Source organism: Candoia aspera, chromosome 18 (assembly GCF_035149785.1).
Source record: "Candoia aspera isolate rCanAsp1 chromosome 18, rCanAsp1.hap2, whole genome shotgun sequence".
Lineage (NCBI taxonomy): Eukaryota > Metazoa > Chordata > Lepidosauria > Squamata > Boidae > Candoia > Candoia aspera.
In genome coordinates, this window is record NC_086170.1 from 7024656 (window position 1) to 7048524 (window position 23869).

Consider the following 23869-nt stretch of genomic DNA (forward strand, 5'->3'; position numbering starts at 1 on the left):
TTGGCAGAAGGTATACATTCTCCCAAGGTATACATTCCCTCCTTGATTTGATACCTTGTTTGAATCTCCCTGCGCACTGAATCTACACTTATCTAAAGCTGGCTTTGCCTTCTCAGATAGTGGGCGATGTTTTAATGAAAAGTATTGGTTTTCCTTCTGACGTCCCCCAGTACGTTGTTTAGATTCCAGGAGGGCTTCTCTGCCAACTGCCCTAACCATTATGCTTTATTTTATTCATTCAGATGCAGTACCAGCAAATCATGGACTTTCTGAAAGAGCTGGACAGAAAAGAGCGACAGCTCAAGTTCAGAAAATGGAGGCCAAAAGTCACAGTAGCTGGAAAGTATGAGCCCCGTTTGCTTTTTTTTTTTTCCAATGAAATACCCTGTAAGTTTAGCCACCTCCATGAGTGAGATTCTTCCTCTCGAGGGTAGGGGGGGAGCCGTGCTAGTCGGTGGTGGCCAAAAGTCAGGAGCCCGGAGGCCCTGTTTCAGGCCAGCAGGTGTTACTTGCCGCTCACAGAAACTTACGCCTTTGAATAAAATCTGTTAGTCCAAAACAGTGCTACCAAACTCCTGATGTTTTTGTTCCTAAAGTGGTTGAGGATGGATAAAAATTATGCCTGTTGTTATATCGTTACATTTACTTTTGATACGACGTTGAGCGTTGTTTGCCATTTGAAGCACAAGTTGGGACACTGGTTGGAGGCAAATGGTTGGTATTGACACACGGAAATGGGTTTTTTTCTTCGTGTAATTCCACTTTAAGCAGCATTTCCCATAGAAGAAATCCACAGGCCAGCATGGCAGCCACTGCAGCTATCAGTACAGGGGTCTTATTTCTGTTTGTTCCTTAACCTGGCCACGATTGCTAAATGGAATTTATTTATTTGGCTCCTTCCAGCTGCCGAGAATGGTGGCTCTTTGCTCTGAACGCCCACATTGCTGAGATCAGAGAGCAGAAGGCGCGCTCTTCCTGGGAATTTATGCGGCTTCGGGCTCAGGACGCTGTCTTGTACGCTGATCTGTATTACAAGAAGCTGAAGGGATTGCCGCTTTTGGATGAGGAGCAGGTACCGAGCAACTGCCACCTTGAGCTGATTAATTCGTCAGGCTGGCACGCGTGATTTTAATCTGGAACTGGAACGTCTGATTATACCGCTGCTGTCAAAACTGGCAGTGCGTCCGTTGCAGCATCGTGGCAACCACCTTAACTTTTTTTTAACCACATCCTGTGGACACCCCTGGTTGTAGCTTTTTATATTTGTCTAATTTATATTCTTTTAATTAAGGGCCGCACCAGCCAAAAATACAGCCCGCATTTCCAACAAGGCCTCTGAGTCCCTGCGGAGTTCAGTCTCATTTTTGGAAAACAAAACGAAGGACATTTGCAGCTTAGGGCATTCCTTGCCTTGACTGTTTGTGGTTGGCCACCCCTTTGGTATTTATTTTGTGAGTCTTTATATTTTCAAAATCGCAAAGGTGCTCCCTGGCTCTAAAAGGTTTGGAAACTCTGCTGTTGTAAAGGCAGCAGTAAAAGAAAGGCTTGTCTTCAGCTCTGGTTAAGTCACAGGTTTAATCCTCTGCAGCTCTGAAACATTGGTGGTGTAAGTGAACAGGTGTGTGCTGCTATTTATTCCTTGTCTGTCCTGGTGTGTCTTGCTACCCGGAAGGCAGGGAGCCCTGGAGCAGTTTGGGCAGATGCGTGGTTTGGGCAGTCTGGGCCCACGCTCTGGGTCCCTTGCATTGTTTCTTTCCTCTTTGCTGCATTGCAGCTGAGGAGTTTCTGGGCTTATTAACGGTTGGTTTCATGAAACGATCTGCTCCAATCCCAGAAGTGTTTCAGTTGTGCACCAAGGAAAGAGGAAGACAATGCAGACAAGTACAGGAGTCCTTCACAACTTGCCTGCATGCAGACAGAGCAGTTCCTTAGTTCATGGAGGAGTGGGCCAGCGAGTTTGACGATTCCCAGAGTTATAGCCTCCAAATTCTCTCTCTAGCTGTTTGGTTGCAAACTGATCCAAATCTTATATCTTCTTAGCATTTCTCCACGGTTCCTTTTCTACCTGCAGGAGGAGGTGGAGCGTATTGAAGATGAGCAAACGCTTGAGGAGCTAAAAATCTTGCGGGAAATAGTTTACAACAAGTTCCAGGAGCTGGCTGAGGTGAGAGATGATACAAAGAGGTTGTCTAGATGTTGACCACTGGTGAGGGGTTCTGGGAGTTGTAGTTCAGCAACCTGGGGCATGCCACAGGGTCTCCTCTCCAAGGACAAAGCAAGAGCAGGTTAAGGAAGAAGAGGGTATCCCAGGGAGGGGGGGGGTTCTCCTAACAGGAGCCGTGGCGTTAGTGCTGGCCATCGTGTCCCTTTTCCCCTTCTGCCTCTACTTCCAGAGTTTCCCACTGGAGGGAGAGCCAGTAGCAGCTGAGCCGAACATATTTAAACAGAGCTGGAATGGCAAACCACACCAGAATGCACCTGCCACGAGCCCGTGCCATCAGTGTTACAAAGTTCTCTCTCTTTCTCTCTCTTTTAAATCCTTGGTTCACCCTGTGCTGATTTCCCACAGAGCATTAAGAAGCCCTTGTCGGATTCTCTGGATTCCCCGTCGGAGACCAACCTGGAAGGCAGACGTGGCAGCAGCAGGATGCTCCGGTACCTTCAGTCCTGGTTTCCAGGATGGGGAGGTTGGCACAGCCAGTCGCAGGAAGCCCTGGAGACCAAGACCATCGAGGGGCTGCTTTCAGAAACCGCAGAACAGTGGAGGCCGGAGGACGTTGCGGGTACGGGGGTGGGGGGAAGCAGCTTGGGGTGAGAGGTCGCGTTTCCCCTTAGAGGAGTCCTGCAATGAAGAGAAAGCCCTGAGTTTTCCCCACCCTGCACCATGTGCAAAAAGGCAGAGAGATGGCTTAGAGAGATGGCTGTTCTCATTCTAAATTTTGAGAGAAACTAGGGAACTAGACTTCCTTTGGCCAGATAAAGGACATTTAGACATTAGGTTGGTTGACGAGCCAACATCCACTTGATTCTTCCAGCGTTTGGGATCCAGTGAGTTTCCACTGGAGAAGCAGAAAGACCCCCAGGTGATCTCCAGCTTCAGTGTGGCCTTTCCCTGCCTTCAGATCCCAAAGGTCTCGGAGCACAACAGTCTGCCAGCAGGAGTGTCCAGGGGCTTCCCTGGGATCCTGCTTGACTGGCAACTGGAGCAGCAGCATCCAGGCTGCCCTTCCCTGCCCCTCGCTTCTGATCAACAATATGCCCGTAATGAGTCATTTAGGAGCTCTCTGCTGGGCCTGGTGTCCAAGATAAAGAGATGAGATTAGGCACTGAAGACCTTGAACTCATGTATTTTAGGGCCAGTAACATTTAAATAAAATAAACTTTTAAAAAGTCACACTATTGGTTAAATAAATCTTAAGACATTATGCTCTCCTTTACAGGTAATTAATGTAGCTTCATGAACGGGCACACAGCTTGAGTTAGGATTGTCTATTTTCCAGTAAGCTTTTTAAGCCCTTGGTCTTTCTCTCCCCCCTAAACCAGGCGCTGATGATTTTTTTGATCCAGCTACTGATGTCTCCAGTATAAATACCTTCACAAAGAGGGACCATGTCCTGGTCAAATTAAACCTTTGGCTGCAAGGGGGCTCCATCACTCTGTTGCACACAGAGGAGAGAAGTCGACAGGCCAGCGAGCGGGCATTCATGCAGCTGCAATTTTCAGGTACTCGGTCCTGTTTTGTTCTTGTGAAATGGGTGCTGGTCTTTTCTCTCTGAAGATGCACCCTGCTTCTGGGGCAATTGGAGATCCCATGGGGATGACACTGAAAGAAACAGTGAGTGAAGGCAGAATCCAGAATTGCTGAGATACCCTTTTTTTACTTCACAGCCCCCACTTTTTCCCCTCACTAAACCCCCCCTTGATGTCTCTCCCTTGATTTTTCTCCCCCCTCCCCATTAATATGCCAGAGACGACATGAAATTACAGGTAGTCCTCGACTTAACGACCATTTATTTATCGACTATTTGAAGTTACGACGGTGCTGGAAAATGTGACTTATGACCAGCCCTTGCACTTAATGACCATTGCAGAGTCCCCACAGTCACGTGATCAGAAGTTGGGCACTTGGCAATCGGCATGTATTTATGACAGTTGCAGCGTCCCCGGGCCACGTGATCACCATTTGCAACCTTCCCAGCCGGCTTCTGACCAGCAAAATCAATGGGGAACCATGTGATCACTTAATAACTGCATGATTCGCTTAATGGCCACATGATTTGTTTAACGACTGCCACAAAAATGCCGTAAAATCATGCAGTCACGTGGTGCCTCACTTAATGACCACACCGCTTAACAATTTTCCTGTCCTTATTATGGTTGTAAGTCGAGGACTACCTGTACAGCAAGGGCTATATTTGCCCACTCCACTGTAAAATAAGTCAGTGGTGCAATACCTGAGTAACAGATACCTTGCACCAGCTCTTCATATATGCCTTGCAGTCCTTGGGCATTTCCACCTCCCCTGTGCTGGCACTGAGCTATTTTTCCCCCCTATATCACCTGTCAAGGATGGGACCAGTGACAATCTCATCTACCCAGTTTCCTAATATTTCTGTGATAGTCATATTGTTCTCCTGAATTCTCATCAGCTTGAATAAAAAGCATGTTGGGATGGGGTAGGGATCCAAGTGCTGGAGCACTGAAGTACCGTAAGTAGAAAGAACTGCCTGGAACGTAAATAAGATCGTTGGGCATCCGAGGCTTGTTCTCAGTCGTGGTTGCCTCTCCCCCCTCCCTCCATTAATGGGCTACCCAGTTGGCAGTGTTGCAAGTAGCATGACGCTGTGTGTGTGTGTGTGTGTGTGTGTCTTTCAGGTGTCACCATCTTAGCAGAAACTCTCCCCCGCAGGAATTCTTCCCTTCTGAAAGTTCGGCTCGGAAGCCTCTTTCTACGAGATTTAGCAACCGAAGGAACCATATTTCCAGTCCTTGTCTTCCCTAATCCTGTACGTTGAACGGTGTGCATGCAAACCACTTTGATTGCTCCAGAACTTAAACTTTAAATCAGTTCAGCTTTGAGGATACAGGAAAAGCTGTTGCCAGTTTCCAGAGAGGAAGCTCGGCTAGTGTGTAGCAGCAGCAGCCACCGCCGCTGCCACCCAGTAGCTCTTTCCCAAATTATGCCATGAAGCTTTCATGCTTTGAAGCCCATTTTGGTGAAGAGATTATGCTGGGGTGAATCAGTGAATTGGCCTTTCAGGCATTGCTCCCTTTTTGTTCTGCCTTAGAAGAGGAGGGCCCGCTTAATGTGAAGCTATATGGTGACGTATAGTTTCCTCCCTCTTGAAAAACGCCTTCTTGAATGGATACATTTAGGTATATCTGAAATATAAAAACAGGCATGGCAACCCAGTGGCCCTCTGGTGGTCGATGAACTGCAATCTCGGCATCTCTTGGCTGGAGTTGATGGGAGCTGCAGTTCAAGAATGCGGAGGGCCACAGCTCCCCACTTCGGCTCAAAAGGGTCTGGACGTGTGTAGATAAACTTGTTTGCCTTTCCAGGACTGCAGTACAGTTAGATAGGACACGAGGTGGGAATTCAGGAGTGGCAGTGGTTAACTCTCCCCACATTTCTAAAGCCACTGTGGACTAGGACTGAGGAAGCACAGCCTGAAGTCCCTGCCTAGCCCCAGCGATCACGGTGTGACTTTTGGTCACTTTCAGCCCAACCTGCAACAGGGTGGTGGCTGTGAATTAAAATGGAAGGAGGGAGCACCGTATTTATCACCTTGAATTCCTGAATGAAAAGGTGGGTGTAAATCAAATAAATTATTTGTATGGGGAACCAAAGTCCCCCTTAATTCAGTGTGACAGCTTCTGAAACTTGTCTCATGATTATGGCGGTTTTCAAACTTCACACCTGGTTAATTGTGGATAATTAACATACAGAAATGACTTGGGACTGCTTTTACTTGTAGAAGTTACACAAACACTGTATGTATGTAGTTTCTCTTTTTCCTTCCTAGCTTAAAGAAGTTGGCTGTGCCTCTTCTGTTAGTCTCCAAACATCATCTTCTGACACAAGTAACCAGAGCGCTGGTAATGTTTTCATTTTGGCAGCAATTTGGTATCCGCAGTTCAAAATAGGCCAGGCCCTTGTGAAATGTGAGTGGGGGGATAGTTGTGTTTGGTCTTACAGTTTGTAGGTTTTTGGAGTTACATAGTTGTCTTCAGTCTGATGCCCTTTGAATCCGTAAGCCACACCTCCTTAGCCACAAATTCGTTGGGAGTGATTAGTCCAAGCACAAATCTCGGTTTCCAGAAAGTTGGCCTGGGCCTGTGAGTTGGTTTTGGGAGTCTCCCGACTCTCAAAGGCAGCTGAATTGGAAATCACCTGCCTGATATGCTGGACACGGTATAATCCTGTTGCCCCTTTTGTTTAAGTGAGTCATGTGTTTATTTTTTATAGACTCTGTGCGTTCTGTTTCTTGCTGATGGGTGCTGTTTTCTGCTCTCTTTACAGATGACCCTGTTCCAGTGTTTGAAATGCTGTATGAGAAAAATCCAGTCCGCAGCAATTTTGAGAGACGGTTAGAAGTCAGCACCCGACCTCTTAATATTATTTACAACCCACAAGCCATTAAGAAAGTAGCTGACTTCTTCTACAAGGGAAGAGTTCATTCCTCAGGTTAACCTTTTTAGTATATTTCTTTTTCCATCTGTTTTTTTCTCATATGTACGTTAGGTTATTTTCCTTATCAGTTACACCCAGAAAACTAGGTTTTTTAAAGTTAAATTATTAATTTTACTATTACACCATAGATTTTTTTTTTAATCCATTCAGTCCTGTCCGATTCTCAGAGACTGCAGACAAGTCCCTGCAGTTTTCTTGGCAGGTTCTTCAGAAGTGGTTTGCCATTGCCTCCTTCCTGGGGCTGAGAGAGAGGGACTGGCCCAAGGTCACCCAGCTGGCTTTGTGCCTAAGACGGCACGAGAACTCACTGTCTCCCTGTGTCTAGCCTGGTGTCTTAACCACTAGACCAGACTGGCTCTCTACACCATAGATCTGATGGGTATAAAGAAGCGTTTGTCAGATTCATGGGGGTTCTGTCTCTGGCTCTAACCGCAATGGGTGGATTCATTTTTTTTAATAAGAATTTTATTGTATTATATCTCAAAGTATAGTTAAAAATACAAAAACAAAGAGTACAGTAAAGATAGAAGATAGAACTAAAAGAAAAAGAACAAAAAGTATAAAAGTGAAAAATAGAAAATAGAAACAGAAGGTGGCTTCTGATTACTTCCAATACAGATATAAGTACAATTAAATTTCCATAGTAATGCAGCAGCCAGGTTGAAATTGACTATTTGGGGGAGGGCAGGGAACACTTGGTTTAGGGCAGGACGTGCGTTCTAAAAGTAAGCAAGCTTCCCGTTAATCCATTTTTCTGTTCTTTGGATGATAGATAGCACTTAGTATGGATTTCTGCACCGTCTACTTGGTGGTTCTAGGCTAAAAAGGAAAAAATGAGGGAGCAGCAGACCTGAATTCCTGCTGTTCCTGTGTGGGGTGTTTCATTCCAAGTTGGGGACACTCAGAATGGCCATTTCAGTCTCAAAATGTTTTGCATCTCTTGCCATTTAATGTGCAAAATTGTTTACTGGATATGGCTGCAGCGAACATCATTCATGTGGGCCAGTTTATTGTTTTGCCTGCTTAGAAAGAGAGGGCTTCTTCCATTTTCGGCTCAGTTCCCTTCACCGTAGTAGGCCTCTTCCAGTTCGTATGTCAGAATCATCCCACCCGTTCTTCTGTCTGTTCCACGACCGCTGAACGTCAGTGCCTTGGTGTCCCTCAACGCAGGTTTCGGGTGCCAGTCTGAGCTGGAGCTGAGAGTGGCTGAAGCTGCCAGAAGACAGTACAACAAGCTCAAAATGCAGACCAAAGCTGAAATCCGGCAGACCATCGACCGACTGCTTGTTGGGGATTTTATTGTGAGTGATGCTTTTGGGGGAGTTGTAATGTGGCCAAACCTTTGTCGCCTTAGCCCAGCACTTCAGGAAGTCTCAGTATGGGTTGGAAGGCAGATTAAAAGCAGTCTAAACAGCTTTCGGCTCTAACATTAAAAGAAAAAACACAAGCTGGATTTGTTCATCGCATTATCCCAACATGATTTTGGGCTTAGCGAGCTGTGTATATTCACCCTTTTTCATTTCTAAACCATGATTTGGGGCTTAGCATGTTTCAGTAAACCATGGATTACTCCAGTGTCCTTTTATTTATTTATTTAGTTTTCAAATTTAGTTACCGCCCATCTCACTCAAAGAGTGACTCTGGGCCGTTTACAATAAAACCAGAATAAATAGCCATTAAAATACAATAAAAACAATGTTCTTAAATAAAAATGTGTAATCCAAGGTATAGCTGTTAAAAAAGCTTATATCTTAATTAATTATTATTAATTAATTATTATTAATTAATTAATATTAATTAATTATTAATTCTGTAAGCCGCCCAGAGTCACCATGTATGCTGGGCGGCCTTATAAATTTGTTTAATAAATAATAAAATAAAAATAATTATTAATATTAGCCGTATTAATAAACTAATAATTGTATGTTAATTATTGAAAAGCTTATATCTAATGAAGGAGACTCAATATAGCTGCTGCGTATTAAAATCAATAAAGTCCTTCATGATTAAACTTGGTGCCTTTGGTATATCCTTTGTATTGGTTATCTGGGAAATATGCAAATTTGTATGCTGGTAAATTTGTTTCTAGATTTACTTTTATGGTTATGCTTCTAAGTATGCTTTTAAACTTTAGATTTATGCCCAGAGAACTATTTTGACTGTTTGAAAGATAATCCAATTTTGCTTTTTTAGGAAGAGAGCAGGCGCTGGTCAGTCTGCCTTGATATTTCTGCCCCTCAGGTGATCTTCCCAGACGACTTCAAATTTGCAGACCCTGTTTTGGTTGTGATTGATTTGGGCAGAATGCTGCTTACTAACTCTCAAGGTGTGAGCTCTTAATTATTGGCGGGGGAGGGGAAGCACACTTCCATTGATTGCTTTAGACTGGGATTGTAATGTGGTTGGCAACAAGATCCTGTGTAAAGACTTCAGAACTTTTGGGCTGATTTAAATGATCGGGATTGAACTGAAAAGACTTTCTCTAACCTTGATCAAAGTGTGTCTCTGATTACCAGACTCTGGAAAAAAATAAAAGGTGTCAGTTAATTTTTTCATATACAGGCGAAGTCTCACTAGCTTCTGTTAGAAGGTTGGGCTGAATGGCCCCTTGACCTACACACACTGGAAGGTTATGGATAGGTTCTTAACCATAATCACGGGAGGGATTGTGTAGCAAACTCAGTTCTCGGTAGATCTTTAATCTTTAATTATACCAACAGCAACATCCCCCTGCAGAGGCGGGAAGGTCAGCAGGCTTCAGGTAGCCTATCTTTAGCAAAGATCTGAACTGTTTTGTGTGAGGACAGCATGTGCCTATACTATATATATATATATATATATATATTTTGAAAAGCAAATGAATATATAGTATATATATTATGTTATATATATATATATATATATATATATATATATATATATATAATATATATACTATATATTCATTTGCTTTTCAAAATACCCTTAAGTGGTGGTTATATTTTAAACTGTCTTTACTCTTTTCTGTATTATCTTTTGAGGGCATAGCTGAAAATTTACTTTAAATTCTTCTTCAAGACCTGCAGGCATATAACAATGTGGTAGGAACAGGACAGTCAAATAGTCCTGTGAAAATTGATTGATTGTCATCTTTCTGAACTCAGCTGGATCCTAGCAGGTAGCAAGATTATAAAAGGACCACTTATATGGAACTGCTAAGATTGACCCTGGAGATTGTACTTTCTGGGGCATTAGTTCTTAAAATTGGATTGATAGTTAACAGGAAATTCCCTCCCTGGGGTGTAAGCCAGGTCTCTATAAAGTGCTGCAACCACCTTTTTTTATTTTTCTCTTGGAGTTATTCCTATTATAAGTTGCTGTAGAAAGAGTTTACTTTCAAAGGCTGTGTGTGCGTGTGTGTGTGTGTTTAGTACAGATTATGTGGCTGATTTTTTACCATCATTTTCTAGAGGAGCACAGAAAGAAGAGTCCGGACAGCCCATCTTTAGAGCTGAGTGATTTGAGTGATGACGAATATAAAACACCTCTTGCAACGCCTCCCAACAGCCCACCTCCTGAAGTCAGCCTGGCCAGAGAGGGCAAAACTCTTGACTTTCCAGGGGTAGAAATTAGCGAAGAGCAACTGCAAGCGCACTTGATGAGTAAAAAAATGTATGAGACCTATAGTTTGTCCTTCATGGATCTTCAGATCATGGTTGGGCGAGTGAAAGACAATTGGAAGTATGCCCAAGACATTGACGTTGGCCCAACCCATGTGGTGGAGAAATTTAATGTGCATTTACAGCTGGAACGTAGGTTGATATATACTTCTGACCCCAAGTACCCTGGAGCTGTCTTGTCTGGGAATTTGCCTGATCTGAAAATACATATCAATGAAGACAAAATCATGGCCCTGAAGAACTGTTTTGGAAGGCTAAGCACCCCTAACTCTGAAACCTTGGGCACTTCGCAGATAGGCAAAGAGGCAGGTTTGACAGGCTTGGAGCAGCGTGGAAGTTTGCATAGTTCTGTAGTGAACTTAACCCAGAGCGTTATAATGGTGGAACAGCACACCAAAGAAGTCCTGGTAGAATCACAGCTGCTTCTAGCAGAGTTCCAAGTGAATTACATGCAGCTGGCAGTTGAAAGTAATGGCCGCTACATCTCTGTCCTCAAGGTTTTTGGTACCAATGCTCATTTTGTGAAGAGGCCATACGATGTAGAGGTTTCCCTCACTGTTCATGGCTTGCTCTTGGTTGACACTATGCAAACCTACGGCTCTGATTTCGACCTCTTGATGGCATCTCACAAGAATCTCAGTTTTGATGCCCCAACGGGAAGCCTACGAGACAGCAAAGCCCAGTCCCCTGTTAGTGGCCTCAGTGAGACCCTCCTAGTTGATGAAGTATGCCTCACCGAGAAATGCACCCTGGCATCGAAGAGATCATCTAGCGGTTTTCCAAAAAGGGATGAATCCTTAATTAAACTGGAATACCAATTTGTAACTGCAGAATGCCCTTCTATGAATTTGGATAGCTCTCTCCAAGTGCTGTCTGTGCAGATGAACAACTTGGATATCATCCTTAACCCAGAGACAATAGTCGAGCTAATTGGATTTCTCCAGAAGTCCTTTCCAAAGGAGAAGGACGACTGTAGCCCTCAGCCATTAATGACAAATGCTGAAAAAATCTTCAGTGAGCAAGAGAATTTTCAAACCACCCATTCCCAAAGTACAGAAGTAGCCGTAGAGATCCATTGGCTAAACATACTTCTACTTAGGACAGTCACACTGGCCAGCAGAGAGAAATTTGGTCGAAAAATTGCAACAGCAAGCATTGGAGGCACAAAAGTGAACGTCTCTATGGGTAGCAGGCTGGATGTGAACGGATCTCTGGGCTGTTTGCATCTTATGGACCTGACCCAGGAGAACATGAAGAACCAATACGTGGTCAGCATTGGGAATACAGAGCGGTATGAGAACCTCATTCATGATGTGGGCTATTCCAAGCCCACGTTTCTCCAGTTTGAGGATGCAAATAGCCTTCCAGATGCTCTGGGCTTCATTTTCGTTGAGCAGTCAGCAAAGGAATGCTCCCTTCTCCTCCAGATGGCCTCCCTGCATTACAACCACTCAGCAAAGTTCTTGAAGGAGATCACTTTGTCAATGGATGAGCTGGAGGAGAACTTCCGTAGCATGCTGAAGAGCGCAGCAACAAAAGTGACCACTGTCTTGGCCACGAAGACTGCGGAATATAGTGAGATGGTTTCTCTGTTCGATACAGTGCCCAAATCAAGGGACCCCTTTAATCTGGAAAACGATGAAGGGGAAGAAGTTGCTCCAGTACGCTCCAAAACAGAAACCATCAAGCTTATCTTAAATGTGAACATTGAATCCCCAGTTGTGTCCATACCCCGTAAGCCGGGCAGCCCTGAACTGCTGGTTGGTCACCTAGGACAAATATCAATCCAGAACTTTGTGACAGGAGAAGACACCCTGAGGAGTGACAGCCTTCAGGTTGAAATCAAAGATATTAAGATGTATTCTCTAAACTGCAGCCATTTGTCAAGCAAAAAGGACTCACCTTCTGAGGTGTCTTCCACGCTACAGTCACCATCGGGCATCACCAGCTGTGGTAACCAGGAAGAGTCTCAGTTCACTCGCCACGATTTTTTTGAATCCTTACATAAAGGCCAAGGCAAGTTACAGGAAGACTCCTGCTGCTTTGCAGCTTCTGGTCAGAATTATGGGTTTATTGGCCAACAAATGAATTGGACTTTTTTTTTCAATGTTGGTTTAAAAAGTGGCATTGTGTTACCTTTGTATTTAATAGCCTTTCTGAAGTTTCAAACAGAATGTCCTTTAATTTCATTTGCCTGGTTTGAGATACATCCAAATCGGGTGAAAGAATTAAATGAGATGTAACCCTTCTGCCACTCCTCATTGAACTCAGCGAGCTCATTGAAGTACAGAACTGCTGCTTGTTTTGCCCAACATATTTCTGATTCTTAATGGGAAATAATAAACCATAACAAGTCTTAGCTGGCTTGTTAGTCACTATTTCAGCTCCTGCCCATTCCCAGACTCCTCTGCAAAGTGCAGAGAGAGGTGGCACTTGTCTCTTCGACAAGACTTTGGTGGATTCATCAGCATGTAGTAAATGAAATAAATCAATCAATAAATTTTATTAGAATTATGGAGAAGATTAAAAAATATAGGAGAGATACCTTCCTGCTGTTTTCTTAAAATTTGATATTTCTGTTATTTATTTGAGTGTTGCAGGCTATTATCAGCTGCAGTAAGCAGAGTTCTGGAATATGTGGGTTTAAGGCTTCCATCTTGGGTGGTAAAAGTGATCTAGCCCAGGCTTGGGCCTACTGGATCTTTGTTCCCCCACTGAACAGAGGTTCACAATGTAATTATTTATTCATCTAGAGGGTAAAAGTATTTCATGTGAGTCCCTTCAATTTCAGCTTTCCACATTCTTAATAATGCAACAATCCAGTTCATGCTGGAGAAGATCCCAGTTGAGCACAGTACAGAGCTGGCCTTCTCTCTGAGTGACGATGTCAACATTTCAAGCCTGATGAGGATTGAGGGGAAGTTTGTCAACCCTCTGCAGGTAAAGTACACTTTAAATATGTTTCCCTTCTGTTTATTTACGTTCTTAGCAGTGGGGAACGGTCCATCTCAGGAAGCTGCTAAGCTAAATATTTGTTTCTAGATATGGTCCTGACAAATGATTAGAAATAAATGGCTGGCTCTGGTAGTCAGAATAAGGGATCAAAGTCTTACCAACTGTTTCTTTCATTGACCATGGGGACACAAAATACTGAAGGACTTGTTGATAGTGGGAAGTGGTTTAGGAAGAAAGGCTGGCTTCTGAACTTAGCTTACAAGAGCTTGAGCTGGCAAGTTTTAAAGTTGTTCACTAAAGAGAAGATCGAATCTAGCCTAAATGCTTGTGGAAATGGACAATATGGGACCCTGTTGTTTGTAGTTCATCTAGAGACACAACGTAATGATGGAGACCTTGCTTCTTGGACATTTTGGACAGAAGTTTCAGTTCTTCTGCCTTGGTAGATGAAGTGATGAGGCATTCATGTGTATCCTTAAAAGTCATCCCACATAAAATGGCCAGCCTTAGGGATGGGCGTTTTCAGGTCCTTGTCCTAGAAAGTATGAACCTACCAATATGTGATCACTGGGGAAATTTGAGGGTATGGGGCTGGGTCACATGTTCTGTTGCTGTGGCACCTGCTGGCTATGTTCCTCCAACATACTGAGCGTTGACCTGAAGAGTTTTAGAAGTTTAAAATTATTTCTCTTTAACGTTGTACAGCCATAAGTGTAGCATAAGAAAGTGGATAGCAGGTGGGGCCATGTTCTTCCCCCAGATGCATTCACTCCTATTGTCCCACATTCAGAAATATTGCCCCATGTCAGAACTATGACAAGCATTTGGGTTTGGTTATCTAATCAAGTTCCATAAAATTCAAACTGATAGTTTCATGCTTTTTTAAAAAAACAATGCAGGTGATGTTGGCCAAACATGTATATGAGCAAGTTATCCAGACTCTAGACAACCTCGTCTGCAGTGAAGACTTGACCAGGCCACCGCCCAGCTTCCCATCCTCCACATACTCCGGCTCAGCCTCTCCTTCAGTATTGTTTCGAAACATAACCACAGATTTCTCCATCAACAGAAAGGAAAATGGTTTCTTCACTCACTCTAGCTTTTCCACAAACAAATGTGTGCCTGTCAAAGAAGCAATGCAGTCTTTTACTCAAATACAAGCCACTTTCCATATTTCCGAGCTCCAGGTTCAGCTCAGCGGTGACCTTACACTTGGAGCACAAGGTCTGGTGAGCTTGACGTTTCAGGATTTTGATGTTGAGTTTGTCAAGGATCATCCTCACACCTTGTCCATTCAGATTGCCTTACGTTCTCTGCTGATGGAAGATCTTCTGGAAAAAAATCCAGATTCGTTGTACAAAAACCTCATGGTGTCACATGGGGCCCCCAAACCCTCAAACTTAGCACACAAGGAGTACCTTTCCCAGTCTTGTCCATTGGTCTCCAACGTGGAATATCCAGACATGCCTCGGTCTCTCCCATCTCACGTGGAGGAAGCACCCAACGTCTTCCAGTTTTACCAACGGCCTTCTTGCATCTCTCAGCAAAAGCGCAAAGAAGGTGTAGAGGCGGACTGCCCGCTGACCCCGCCACCTTCTCCCACCGCCAAACAGTTGCGTGTGCCTTCTGGAAGGAATGACTTCGACGATTCGTTAGTGCACATTAACGTGCTGCTGGTGGACAAGAAGCACCCGGAGTTTTCCTCCCGCTATGGCAAAATCAGTCGCAGCGTGGATATTGACTTCAACTGCTTAGATGTCTTGATCACTCTGCAGACCTGGGTGGTGATCCTGGATTTCTTTGGGATTGGATCCACTGCTGAGAATCACAGTGTGAAGTTGCAGACTGGGGATGTCCAGCAAGCGGTAAAATCAGAAACGCCTGTCTTGTCAGCCTCAGAGGTGCAGGATTCTGTAAATTCCAAACTGGATCTGAAGGTATGAGAGAAGTTGTCCCACACCTTTGACTTCATAAGTAGTTCAGAGACTGCCCTGGGAGCAAGGAGGATTCTCATTGGATTCCTTGAAGGAAAGGACCTTCTCCGATTCGTTCCTTCCCCTCTCTAAGCTGTAATAGACCTGGGAGGGGGGGGAAACTTCCTAGCCCCCTGCATTTGTCAGAATTCTGGACAAGGAGGTACTTTATTTGCTCACCTTATAAATGACTCACGGCAGTAGTCAAAAGCATAAATACAATTAATTTTTCAAATTTCTATTACTGCCCATCTCTCCCAAAAGGACTCCAAAGCCAGTATACGGTGTACACTCACCGTGTTAGTGTCAGACACACAGGCCACGGGCCTTTTGCACTGCTACCCTACCTCTGCAGCTGCAGTGTGCGTTTTTGAACAGTTTTATAGCTATGATGTTCTAGAACTTTTATATTTATGTATTTGGGGTTGCGTTTCTTTTAAAGGTGGCCCAAGGAGGGATGAATTCTTGTAGGTGAAACCATACCCTAGGCCGGTTTTACAGAAATGTACAGAATGTGGCGATCCCAAAAAACGAACCGTATTCATTGTAAGAGCTCAGTGTAGGCTAATTAACCATTTCTGGAGGGGCAGTTGTGGCACGTCTTAAAACAATGCAGATAATAGACTTGGAGTTGGATTTCATAAAAGTATGGTCGTTTATGACATGCTTATGCGTGGAACCGGTGTAGTTTGCGACAATCTCATCCAGTACTTAAATGATGCAAAAGAGTGCAGGGAGCGTTCCAGACAGGTAGATGACAAACCTTTGTTGGTGGTTTTAGCCCTCGTGGAAAAGAGGAAAATGAGAGGCCGAAATGGTTGAAGTTCCCTTACGAACTGTCCTTGGCCTGTTGTCAAGAGTTTGTCTGCTTGATATGCCGCCTGGCTCCCAGCGTTTTAAGGCCTGATTCTTAATTCCCCAATTAGATGACATTTGATGAGTATAATCTAGAAGCCTGCTCTTATTAGCAGAGCTCCTACCTTGTAGAATGCCCTCCCAGGCAAAATCAGCACTATATTTTTACATATTTGGTAAAAAGTAGCTGTTCAGGAAGGTACTTTTTGGTAGGTATTTCATTGGCTCACTAATAAGATCGAAAATCAGTGTGGTATATTACGAAGTATTTTACAATTTGATGTTTAAAATATTATGAAAATTTTACATTTGTGTTTTGGGTACACTGAATAAAAAGAGGTGAGATGGGTTTAAAAAAAAATCAGAATCCTCACTGTTTTCTTGCATTCTCCAACCGCTGTAGCTATGGGAGTTCTGTTCTGTTAAGGGGACCAGAACTTTTTGAGTTAATAGTGGCATCTGTAGAGAATAAAGGCTTGATTCATAAGTGAATTACATATTTGTAGACCACTCATATAGCGAATGTTTTTGACGCTGGCATTTACGTGAGCTGATTAACAAAGTTCTGCAGGAGGGTTCATACTGGCAGAATTGAAAGTCATGCTAAATATGGTTAAGAATAAGTTTAGGAGTTACAGAGTACCTTAGCTAGATGGAGTTTGTGTTTGACTAGCAATACAGGATTGGAAATGGCAATTGAAGTGATAGACTTCAGCAAGAGTAGATGCTGTAAAGGAGCCTTCTCTTTCCAAAGTCCATTTGTCTGGGAGGCAAGACAGAGCCTTCACCTGTGGGGTAACCAAGCTATGGGAAGCATTCCCGCGAGAGTGGAACCTCAACACCACTTTTTAAACTTTCAGCCATGGGAATCAAAGCTTTCTTCTTAGCAGGGCCCCTCCAGTATGAATTAATTTTAATAGTTACATTTTTTATGTTACTTGACTTGAGTTTCTACAGGAAATAAGACAAATCATATAAATAAATAAAATAGTTTGAACAATTGCAGTGTTAAGGTGCCAAGTGTGTAAATATGCGAGTAAGTCAGAAACACCTTCAAGCTCAAATCGCAGTTTAAATTCTGAAGTAGAATTTAGCACAAACCACCATTATGGGATGTTTGTGAATAAAGTTCGTGAACCACTTCTTTCAGGTTTGTAGCCAGCTCTCTAGCAAGGCAAATGCCATCAAGCTTGCCTCTTCCATAGACACTTAAATCCTTTTGCATGTTCTCATTAATGTTTTGGCAAACGGCCTTTGTGAATGTGTCTTGGAAAATGGCGGGAAAGGTGAGAATATTAGGCTTGTAATCTTTTGAGGAAAGCAGCCCTCGCGTGACGTCTCTGTCAACCTGATTCTTTCTGCTTAAACAGGTCCATTCCCTGTCCTTAGTCCTGAATAAGGCGACCAATGAACTCGCTAAAGCAAACGTATCCAAGCTTGTCACACACGTGGAAATGACTGGTGAGTCTGAATTACCTACAGCATGTAAGGAGATGGGTTTGTAGCACAGTGATCCTTGGGGGTGGTGTCCACCCTTCAAAACCCTTCCTGGCCTATAAAAATTGCTCTCATTCACCAAACAGGAAGAGTGTTCTCTACATCTAAAGTAGCTAATCAAAAATTGGGGGAACAATGTCAGATGTACACATGCAGATGGAAGGAAATGAGAGTCAGATCTCTAAACTTGTTCTGTATCCAACTATGGAAATGCATGCTGGCCTGTTACTGATATACTAGCCCCACATTGACTTTGAGGCACTATGCACTAAATCAGAGGCATTAAACTGGGGGTTACAGTTCACCGTGTTGGAGAACAGAGCCGCTTGTGGTTTGTTCAACCATGGCTTAACTTGATCCACTTAACCTGTTAGTGGGTTAGGCTGATTCAGGCAGCATCTCACCTTTTGTTCTTCCAGAAGGGGACTTGGTCTTTCAGGGGAACATCGGAAGCTTATCCTTAAGCGATCTCACCTCACACGGAGAGCTTTACAGAGAACGCTTCACGACCAGTGGTGAAGAGGCTCTCACCTTTCAGGTCTACAAGTAGGTGATGAATTCTACCTGGGACTGAGTTTTCTGATGTCCAACGTTTGCCAGTCTCCCATTTTGCTCCAATGTCATTGCAAAGGGCAGCAGGATTGGAATCTTCCCTGAGAGTTGAAGACTTTTGTGATTATTTAGGCATTTGACTATTCTTTTTCTATGAGCTTGTGTTACCTGCCCGTGTATTGGTGTAGGTCGTCTTTCTTTCCACCTGATGTGTTGTAGAGGTGTAGATGTGCTTGTGCTTCCTGCACGGCTTTGACGTCCTCTGATGCACAAGGGAGACCAAGTTCAAGTCCACCCTCAGCTATGGGAGCAAACTGCGAGTGGACTTTGGGCCACCCACTTCCTCTCAGCTCAGCCTCTCCCACAGGATGGCTGGTGTGTGAAAAGAATGGAGGGGAGACTTCTATATGCAATACCTGGAACTCCTGGAGGAAAGGTGGAGTGGGAAGCTGACAAATGAATTGGGGATCTGTGAGATCTGGTTGACTTCAGAAGCTCAGGAAAATAGGAAAGGTTCTCCTGACGCTGCCCTAATTACTTGCTGTTTTCTGAGCCACTCTTCCTTTCTGCTTAGCTGGCAAGAAAGAACATAGCCGCCCCCCACACATCTCCTGCTCTGTCTCTTGAGCTTAGCATGGTTTCCTAAGACCCTCTTTGCTCCCACTCTTCCTTCTTCTGAAGCAGACCATGGCAGGAATAAATATTGACTGGCTGCCAAGATGATTCCAGATTTCTTGGTCTTTTCCTTACAGACCTAAAGGCATGGAATCTGCTCTGGTTTGATCAGAGATCGAGAATAAATCCTGACAGAGCACGTTGGATGTCTTGTTTTCCCCAAGGTATGGCCGACCTGATCCTTCGCTGCAGAGGGAGTGTGATGTGCGTGTCAGCCTGCAGATGGCCTCGGTGCACTACGTTCACACCCAGCGCTTCCAAGCAGAAGTCATTTCCTTCGTCCAGCATTTTACTCAACTGCAGGACGTCTTGGGCCGACAGAGGGCAGCGGTTGAGGGACAAACGGTATGTCTGGCGGCCGGCCTGCAGCACACTTGAACGAGCGTTTCTAGGAGATCTCTGTGACTTAAGGGGTGTTTCATTTTTCAAAAATTCCCCCGAAATATTTGCCAGGGATCAGAGACCATTATTAAATCTGTGCCAAAGCCTTTCAGGTTGCCTAATTGAATCAGTAACTGCAACTCAGCTTTTCACTATGAGAAATAACCAAAACATCTGCAGCTCTAAGTCTTGGACTTTCCGGATGCTTCTCACCGTGGCCAGAAAACTTGGTAAAATTGTGTTTAATATCAGAATTCCTGTTAATTGATTGTGTTAACTGAAGACTGAGAATATGAAAGGTCCACCTGCGGCCTGATTAGGAATCTGAGGATAGGCGCCACAGACCGTGTGGCCCATGACCCATGTTCTTACAATCTGGAAGCATAGTTACTTCAGGATTCTCCAGCCGCGAGCCTGTATGGAAGGGTGGCTTAGCATGAGCTGTGCACGTCCTGATCAATAGTGCTGCTGGCAAGAGTGGGATCAGCAACTCAACTCGGCCCAAGGCAGCTTGTTCCCCAGTATGTTTTTTTAACTTTGTCGATCTGTTCCGGCATTGGTGTTACACCACGCTAGTAGTATAAAATCAAGCTTCTCTTTGCGTTGAGTTTTACTCTGGAGGTAAAACTCTCTTGGAGGTAGCTTTGAAATGCAGCAGGGGCCTCACAGAACATCTTGTTGAAACCCGTCCTTCCTTTAGGTGAGAGATCAGGCTCAGCAAGCTGCTAGAATCCTTCTGGACATTGAAGCTGGCGCTCCTGTGCTCCTTATTCCTGAAAGCTCCAGATCTTGCCATCTTATCGTAGCCAATCTTGGGAAACTGAAAGTCAAGAACCGGTTCCTTTTTTCAGGCAGTTCTGGTACATTCTCGCTAAAAGATAAGGTAAGCATCCTGCTGTGCCTTTCTTTGTTTGAAAATATTGCAGCTGTTTTGGAAGCCAGTAAAGATGATGGGTGTGTAACTTTTCCAATATTTACCTTCTTTTTTTTGGAGGATTCAATTTTGCAAGGCAGTGTCTACAAGGATCCTGTTTTATGTGAGGTATTTTACATATCTGTCCTTGTGCAGGTGCTAAGTTGTTTGAGCTGAGGAGCTTTTGGGAATTCTGCTGCTGTCTGAGTTGCTTTCAAAATGGGCTGTGCCTAAAACAAGGTCCCTCTGGATTGTTGTTTATTAGTTATATTTTTAGAATCAGCTGAAAAATTCCAGAAGGACTGGTTTTGGAGTTTGGTTTGCTGTGTCCATATGCTGTGCCTTTAAGAAATAGCGAGCAAAATTATTTTACAAACAATAAATTTAAAACTTTAATTAGAAATGCATGCTGTTCTGCTTCCCATGTATTCTCTTGGAGGTATCCCTTGATATAGAAGTAGGAGGAGATTTTCTTGCACATAGGTGAGATGAGCTGTTATTGGAAAACATTCCCACCAAAAGAAACCAATCCTGGAGCAAAATTGGCATCTTCTCTTGAGCATGTTCCATCCTGCTATCATTAGATGCCATTCAGGCTCAATAACTCCTAAAATAAATGAAAGTACTTTACTTTACGGACTTACTTATTTGGAGGGCCTGTAATAAATCTGCAGAGCGGCCCCACTTTAAAAAAACAAATCAGTAATTTATACTGTCACTTTTAAGCAGGATTCTGTCCAGTTTTCCTCACCTCTGGGGACCCCAAAGCACAGCGTGAAGAAAACTCTGAGTGCTGAAGAGTCCAGGGTGGCACCACGTTCCTCTGAAGGTTTGCACATGAAACAGTTCTCTCCTGGACCAGTTCTCAGCAGTCAGAAAAGCGAGCACACAGCAGGAACTGGCACGAAACTGCCCCCGTCATCTCCTGTGTTGTCCATGGACAGTCCCAGTAAGTGGAGCAGCTACTCAAGGGAATCTCGTTTCTCCTCTCTCTGTTGGATCAATTCTGGGTGGGTCCTACTAACTACGAACAGATCACCTTAGGGCCACTTGCTGCTGCTCCTCTGTGTGTCCGTGAGAGCAAAGGCTTAGTTCTCACTAAGGAGTCACAGCCTGGTGGTGGAGCCTTTCCTTTCTGGGCAGAAGATTCCTGGTATCTCCAGGCAGGGTGGGAAAATGTCCCGGTGAGCTGTTCATGACAGCACCAGCCTAGATGAACAAATAACCTGTTTCCTTTCTGTGTAATGGTGTGAGCTGCATGGAACAGAAGTGGAGAAAGATGCTGGTGCATCATTCTTCCTGAAATGTTGAAAACTCATCCCATTTTTACCTCCTCTTGGTGATTCCCCTTCTTGAACCTTGGCTGAAAGTTGCCAGAAGAATTTCTGGCCACGCTGACCGTCAGCTGCCCCTCCCATTGCCCTTGAGGGCCACAGCAGTGTAGGCAGACCGAGGAAAGCAAGGCCTGTCGTTCAAGGAGCTGAATCACGTATCTTTGGAGGTATCTTTGTACCTTCCCTGGCTTTCTCTTGCCCATTTTGTGGGAGGGATTGTGTGTGGAGTAAAGACCTGTCATGTGCATAATCAAGGCCAGTTTTTTTAGAGGGGTTCCCTTTGGGGCCTGTGGGAGGAATTAACCATATAATGCTTTTCTGGAGGCTTAATGCTTGGAGTTGAAGTTCATAATACCTGAAGAGCGACCAGGCTGAGAAAGGCTGGCTTGGGGGTGCTACATCCTTCTGCCGGTGTTGGGTCCCAGAGCTGACCTGTTTCCTGGAAAAGGTTGGCTACCCACAGTAACCTTGTTCCCCTTGATGATTCATCAGAGGCGGTTTGTATGCAGTAGAATATAGTATTGCAATATTAGAATACTATCCTGAAGTTTTGAGCGCTTTCTGAAGCGTGCCAGGGAAAAATTAAGCTCTGGGTTGCTCTTTTGCAGAGGAACAGACATGCCTGTTAGACTGCATTGTGGTTGATCTGCAGGACATGGACATCTTTGCTGCCGAAAGATACTCACGCGACTATTCACAGGCTGCGAGAGACGCCTCTGTTGATTTGACCTTCCCGTCTTTTGTCATCAAGCAGACGGGAGGGAGCCTCTTAACTGAGCCTTTTAGGCTGAAATTGCAAGTGGAGAGGAACTTGGATAGGTGAGTTACGTGGCTTGTGGCGCTTCACATCATCTCTGGTCTGCATCCCAGGTGGGGTTGGGGGACTCCTAGTCAGAGCCAGCTGAAGCAGGCCAGCTGGGTGCTTCCTGAGCCTGGTCAGTTCAGTCATTGAACCAGCCCTGTGCTGTTGCTACGAGTCCGGTTCTCAGCCTGGTGTTAACCTACGAAGCCCCTGAGAGTTTGTGAAGAAGGGTCTCCTCCTCTATTCACTTCCCTGCCACAGGCCCTTTTCCATTCCCCCCAGTGGGGCAGGAGGGGACCCATGAGAGAGAGAAAGAGAGTCTCTGCAGCTCAGGGCCGAGCGGGGGAGTCCTTGGTGTTCTCTGAGCTTGGTGGCTGGCTTGCAGATGTTTCATGACCTGACTGGGTGACATCATCAGTGCATGTCTTCTGTCTTGTCTTTTTTTACTAATTGTTTCTGATAATACGTTTTCGCTGATTTTTACAGTCTAGAGAAGTGCTGTTATTGGGTAGGCAAGTTACTTTTTTTTTGCATTCTCCAATATACCAATGAGCTTGTAGAGGCAACTCTAAGGGTGTCTTAGAAACTTTGGCCAGATACTTCCACTGCATCAGTTCTGTTGGTGAAGTGACAGTTTCACAGTGCTGATCTGCTTTTCTCTTGCAGGGAGATAAGCCACGCCGTGCCGGATATATCCATTCATGGCATTGTGTCTTCAGTACATTGTTCTCTGGATCTGAATAAATATAAGCTAATTCGAGGGCTCCTGGAGAATAATCTGGGGGAACCAATAGAGGAATTCATACGGCCCTATGACTTGCAAGACCCGAGAATACATGTGAGATTGTATTTTTTTTAATTGCATGCACAACTTCTGAAGACCTCAGTTAGGGATGGGCAACCCACAGGCAGCATATATGCTTAATTCCTAGTTTCGGGGTCCCTGAAGGTCCCCAATATTGTGCCACTAAAATTCAGTAACATGGTTTGGGTTGTCAGTGCTGAAAGAGTAAAACAGACCGCAGCAACAACGATCAAAACAGGCTGAAGAGTTTGGCTGTACCTGCTCTAATATGTCATTGTTATACTGCTTTGGCCTGCGGAAACCTTTAAAAAATCCCATGTATTTTTTTAAAGTGCAGCCCTCAGTGAAGGAAAGCTGTCCTCACCTGTGTTTGTTCTTTTCTTTTCTTTTCTTTTCTTTTCTTTCTTTACATATCAAAGCAAACGGGGGGGGGGGCATAATATGTCACCTGGAGTTTGCGGTTGGGATTGCTTCAGTTTGGAATTTAGTAGTGCAAATGCTTATGTTACAGGTGAGCATTTTTACTTCTTTTAGACTGTGCTGAGTGGAGAAGTCTACACCTGCCTGTCCTTCCTCATCGACATGGTCAACGTAAGTCTGGAACTGACCAGTCCCCAGCCAAAGCATGGCTCACTAGCCAGGTATGTCTGTCCATCTCTTGGAGGTTACATAGCTTTGCTTTCATTGGGAAAGCTGCTTTGGGGGTCTTCTTTACAATTTTGATTAAGAGCTTAATCAAGAGGAGAAAGAAGGTGTGATGAAGATTGGCTTCAG

The 23869-nt window shown here is 44.3% G+C and overlaps 1 protein-coding gene across 2 annotated transcripts in view; it reads left to right on the forward strand.

The window, feature by feature from the left end:
- Positions 1-23869, forward strand: part of VPS13D (vacuolar protein sorting 13 homolog D) — a 115973-nt gene that overhangs the window by 12149 nt on the left and 79955 nt on the right. The window contains exons 8-28 of one of the 2 annotated variants that reach the window (XM_063317491.1): positions 243-343; positions 904-1072; positions 2072-2164; positions 2570-2783; positions 3544-3723; positions 4876-5006; positions 6027-6099; positions 6524-6688; positions 7865-7995; positions 8888-9020; positions 10144-12369; positions 13145-13293; positions 14208-15245; positions 17507-17597; positions 18053-18179; positions 19025-19205; positions 19942-20124; positions 20881-21103; positions 22097-22307; positions 22957-23128; positions 23630-23736. In XM_063317491.1, the coding sequence (XP_063173561.1) occupies positions 243-343; positions 904-1072; positions 2072-2164; positions 2570-2783; positions 3544-3723; positions 4876-5006; positions 6027-6099; positions 6524-6688; positions 7865-7995; positions 8888-9020; positions 10144-12369; positions 13145-13293; positions 14208-15245; positions 17507-17597; positions 18053-18179; positions 19025-19205; positions 19942-20124; positions 20881-21103; positions 22097-22307; positions 22957-23128; positions 23630-23736 (6098 nt within the window). Of the gene's footprint in view, positions 1-242; positions 344-903; positions 1073-2071; positions 2165-2569; positions 2784-3543; positions 3724-4875; positions 5007-6026; positions 6100-6523; positions 6689-7864; positions 7996-8887; positions 9021-10143; positions 12370-13144; positions 13294-14207; positions 15246-17506; positions 17598-18052; positions 18180-19024; positions 19206-19941; positions 20125-20880; positions 21104-22096; positions 22308-22956; positions 23129-23629; positions 23737-23869 lie in introns of those variants that run through there. The other variant, XM_063317490.1, reaches the window with a different exon arrangement.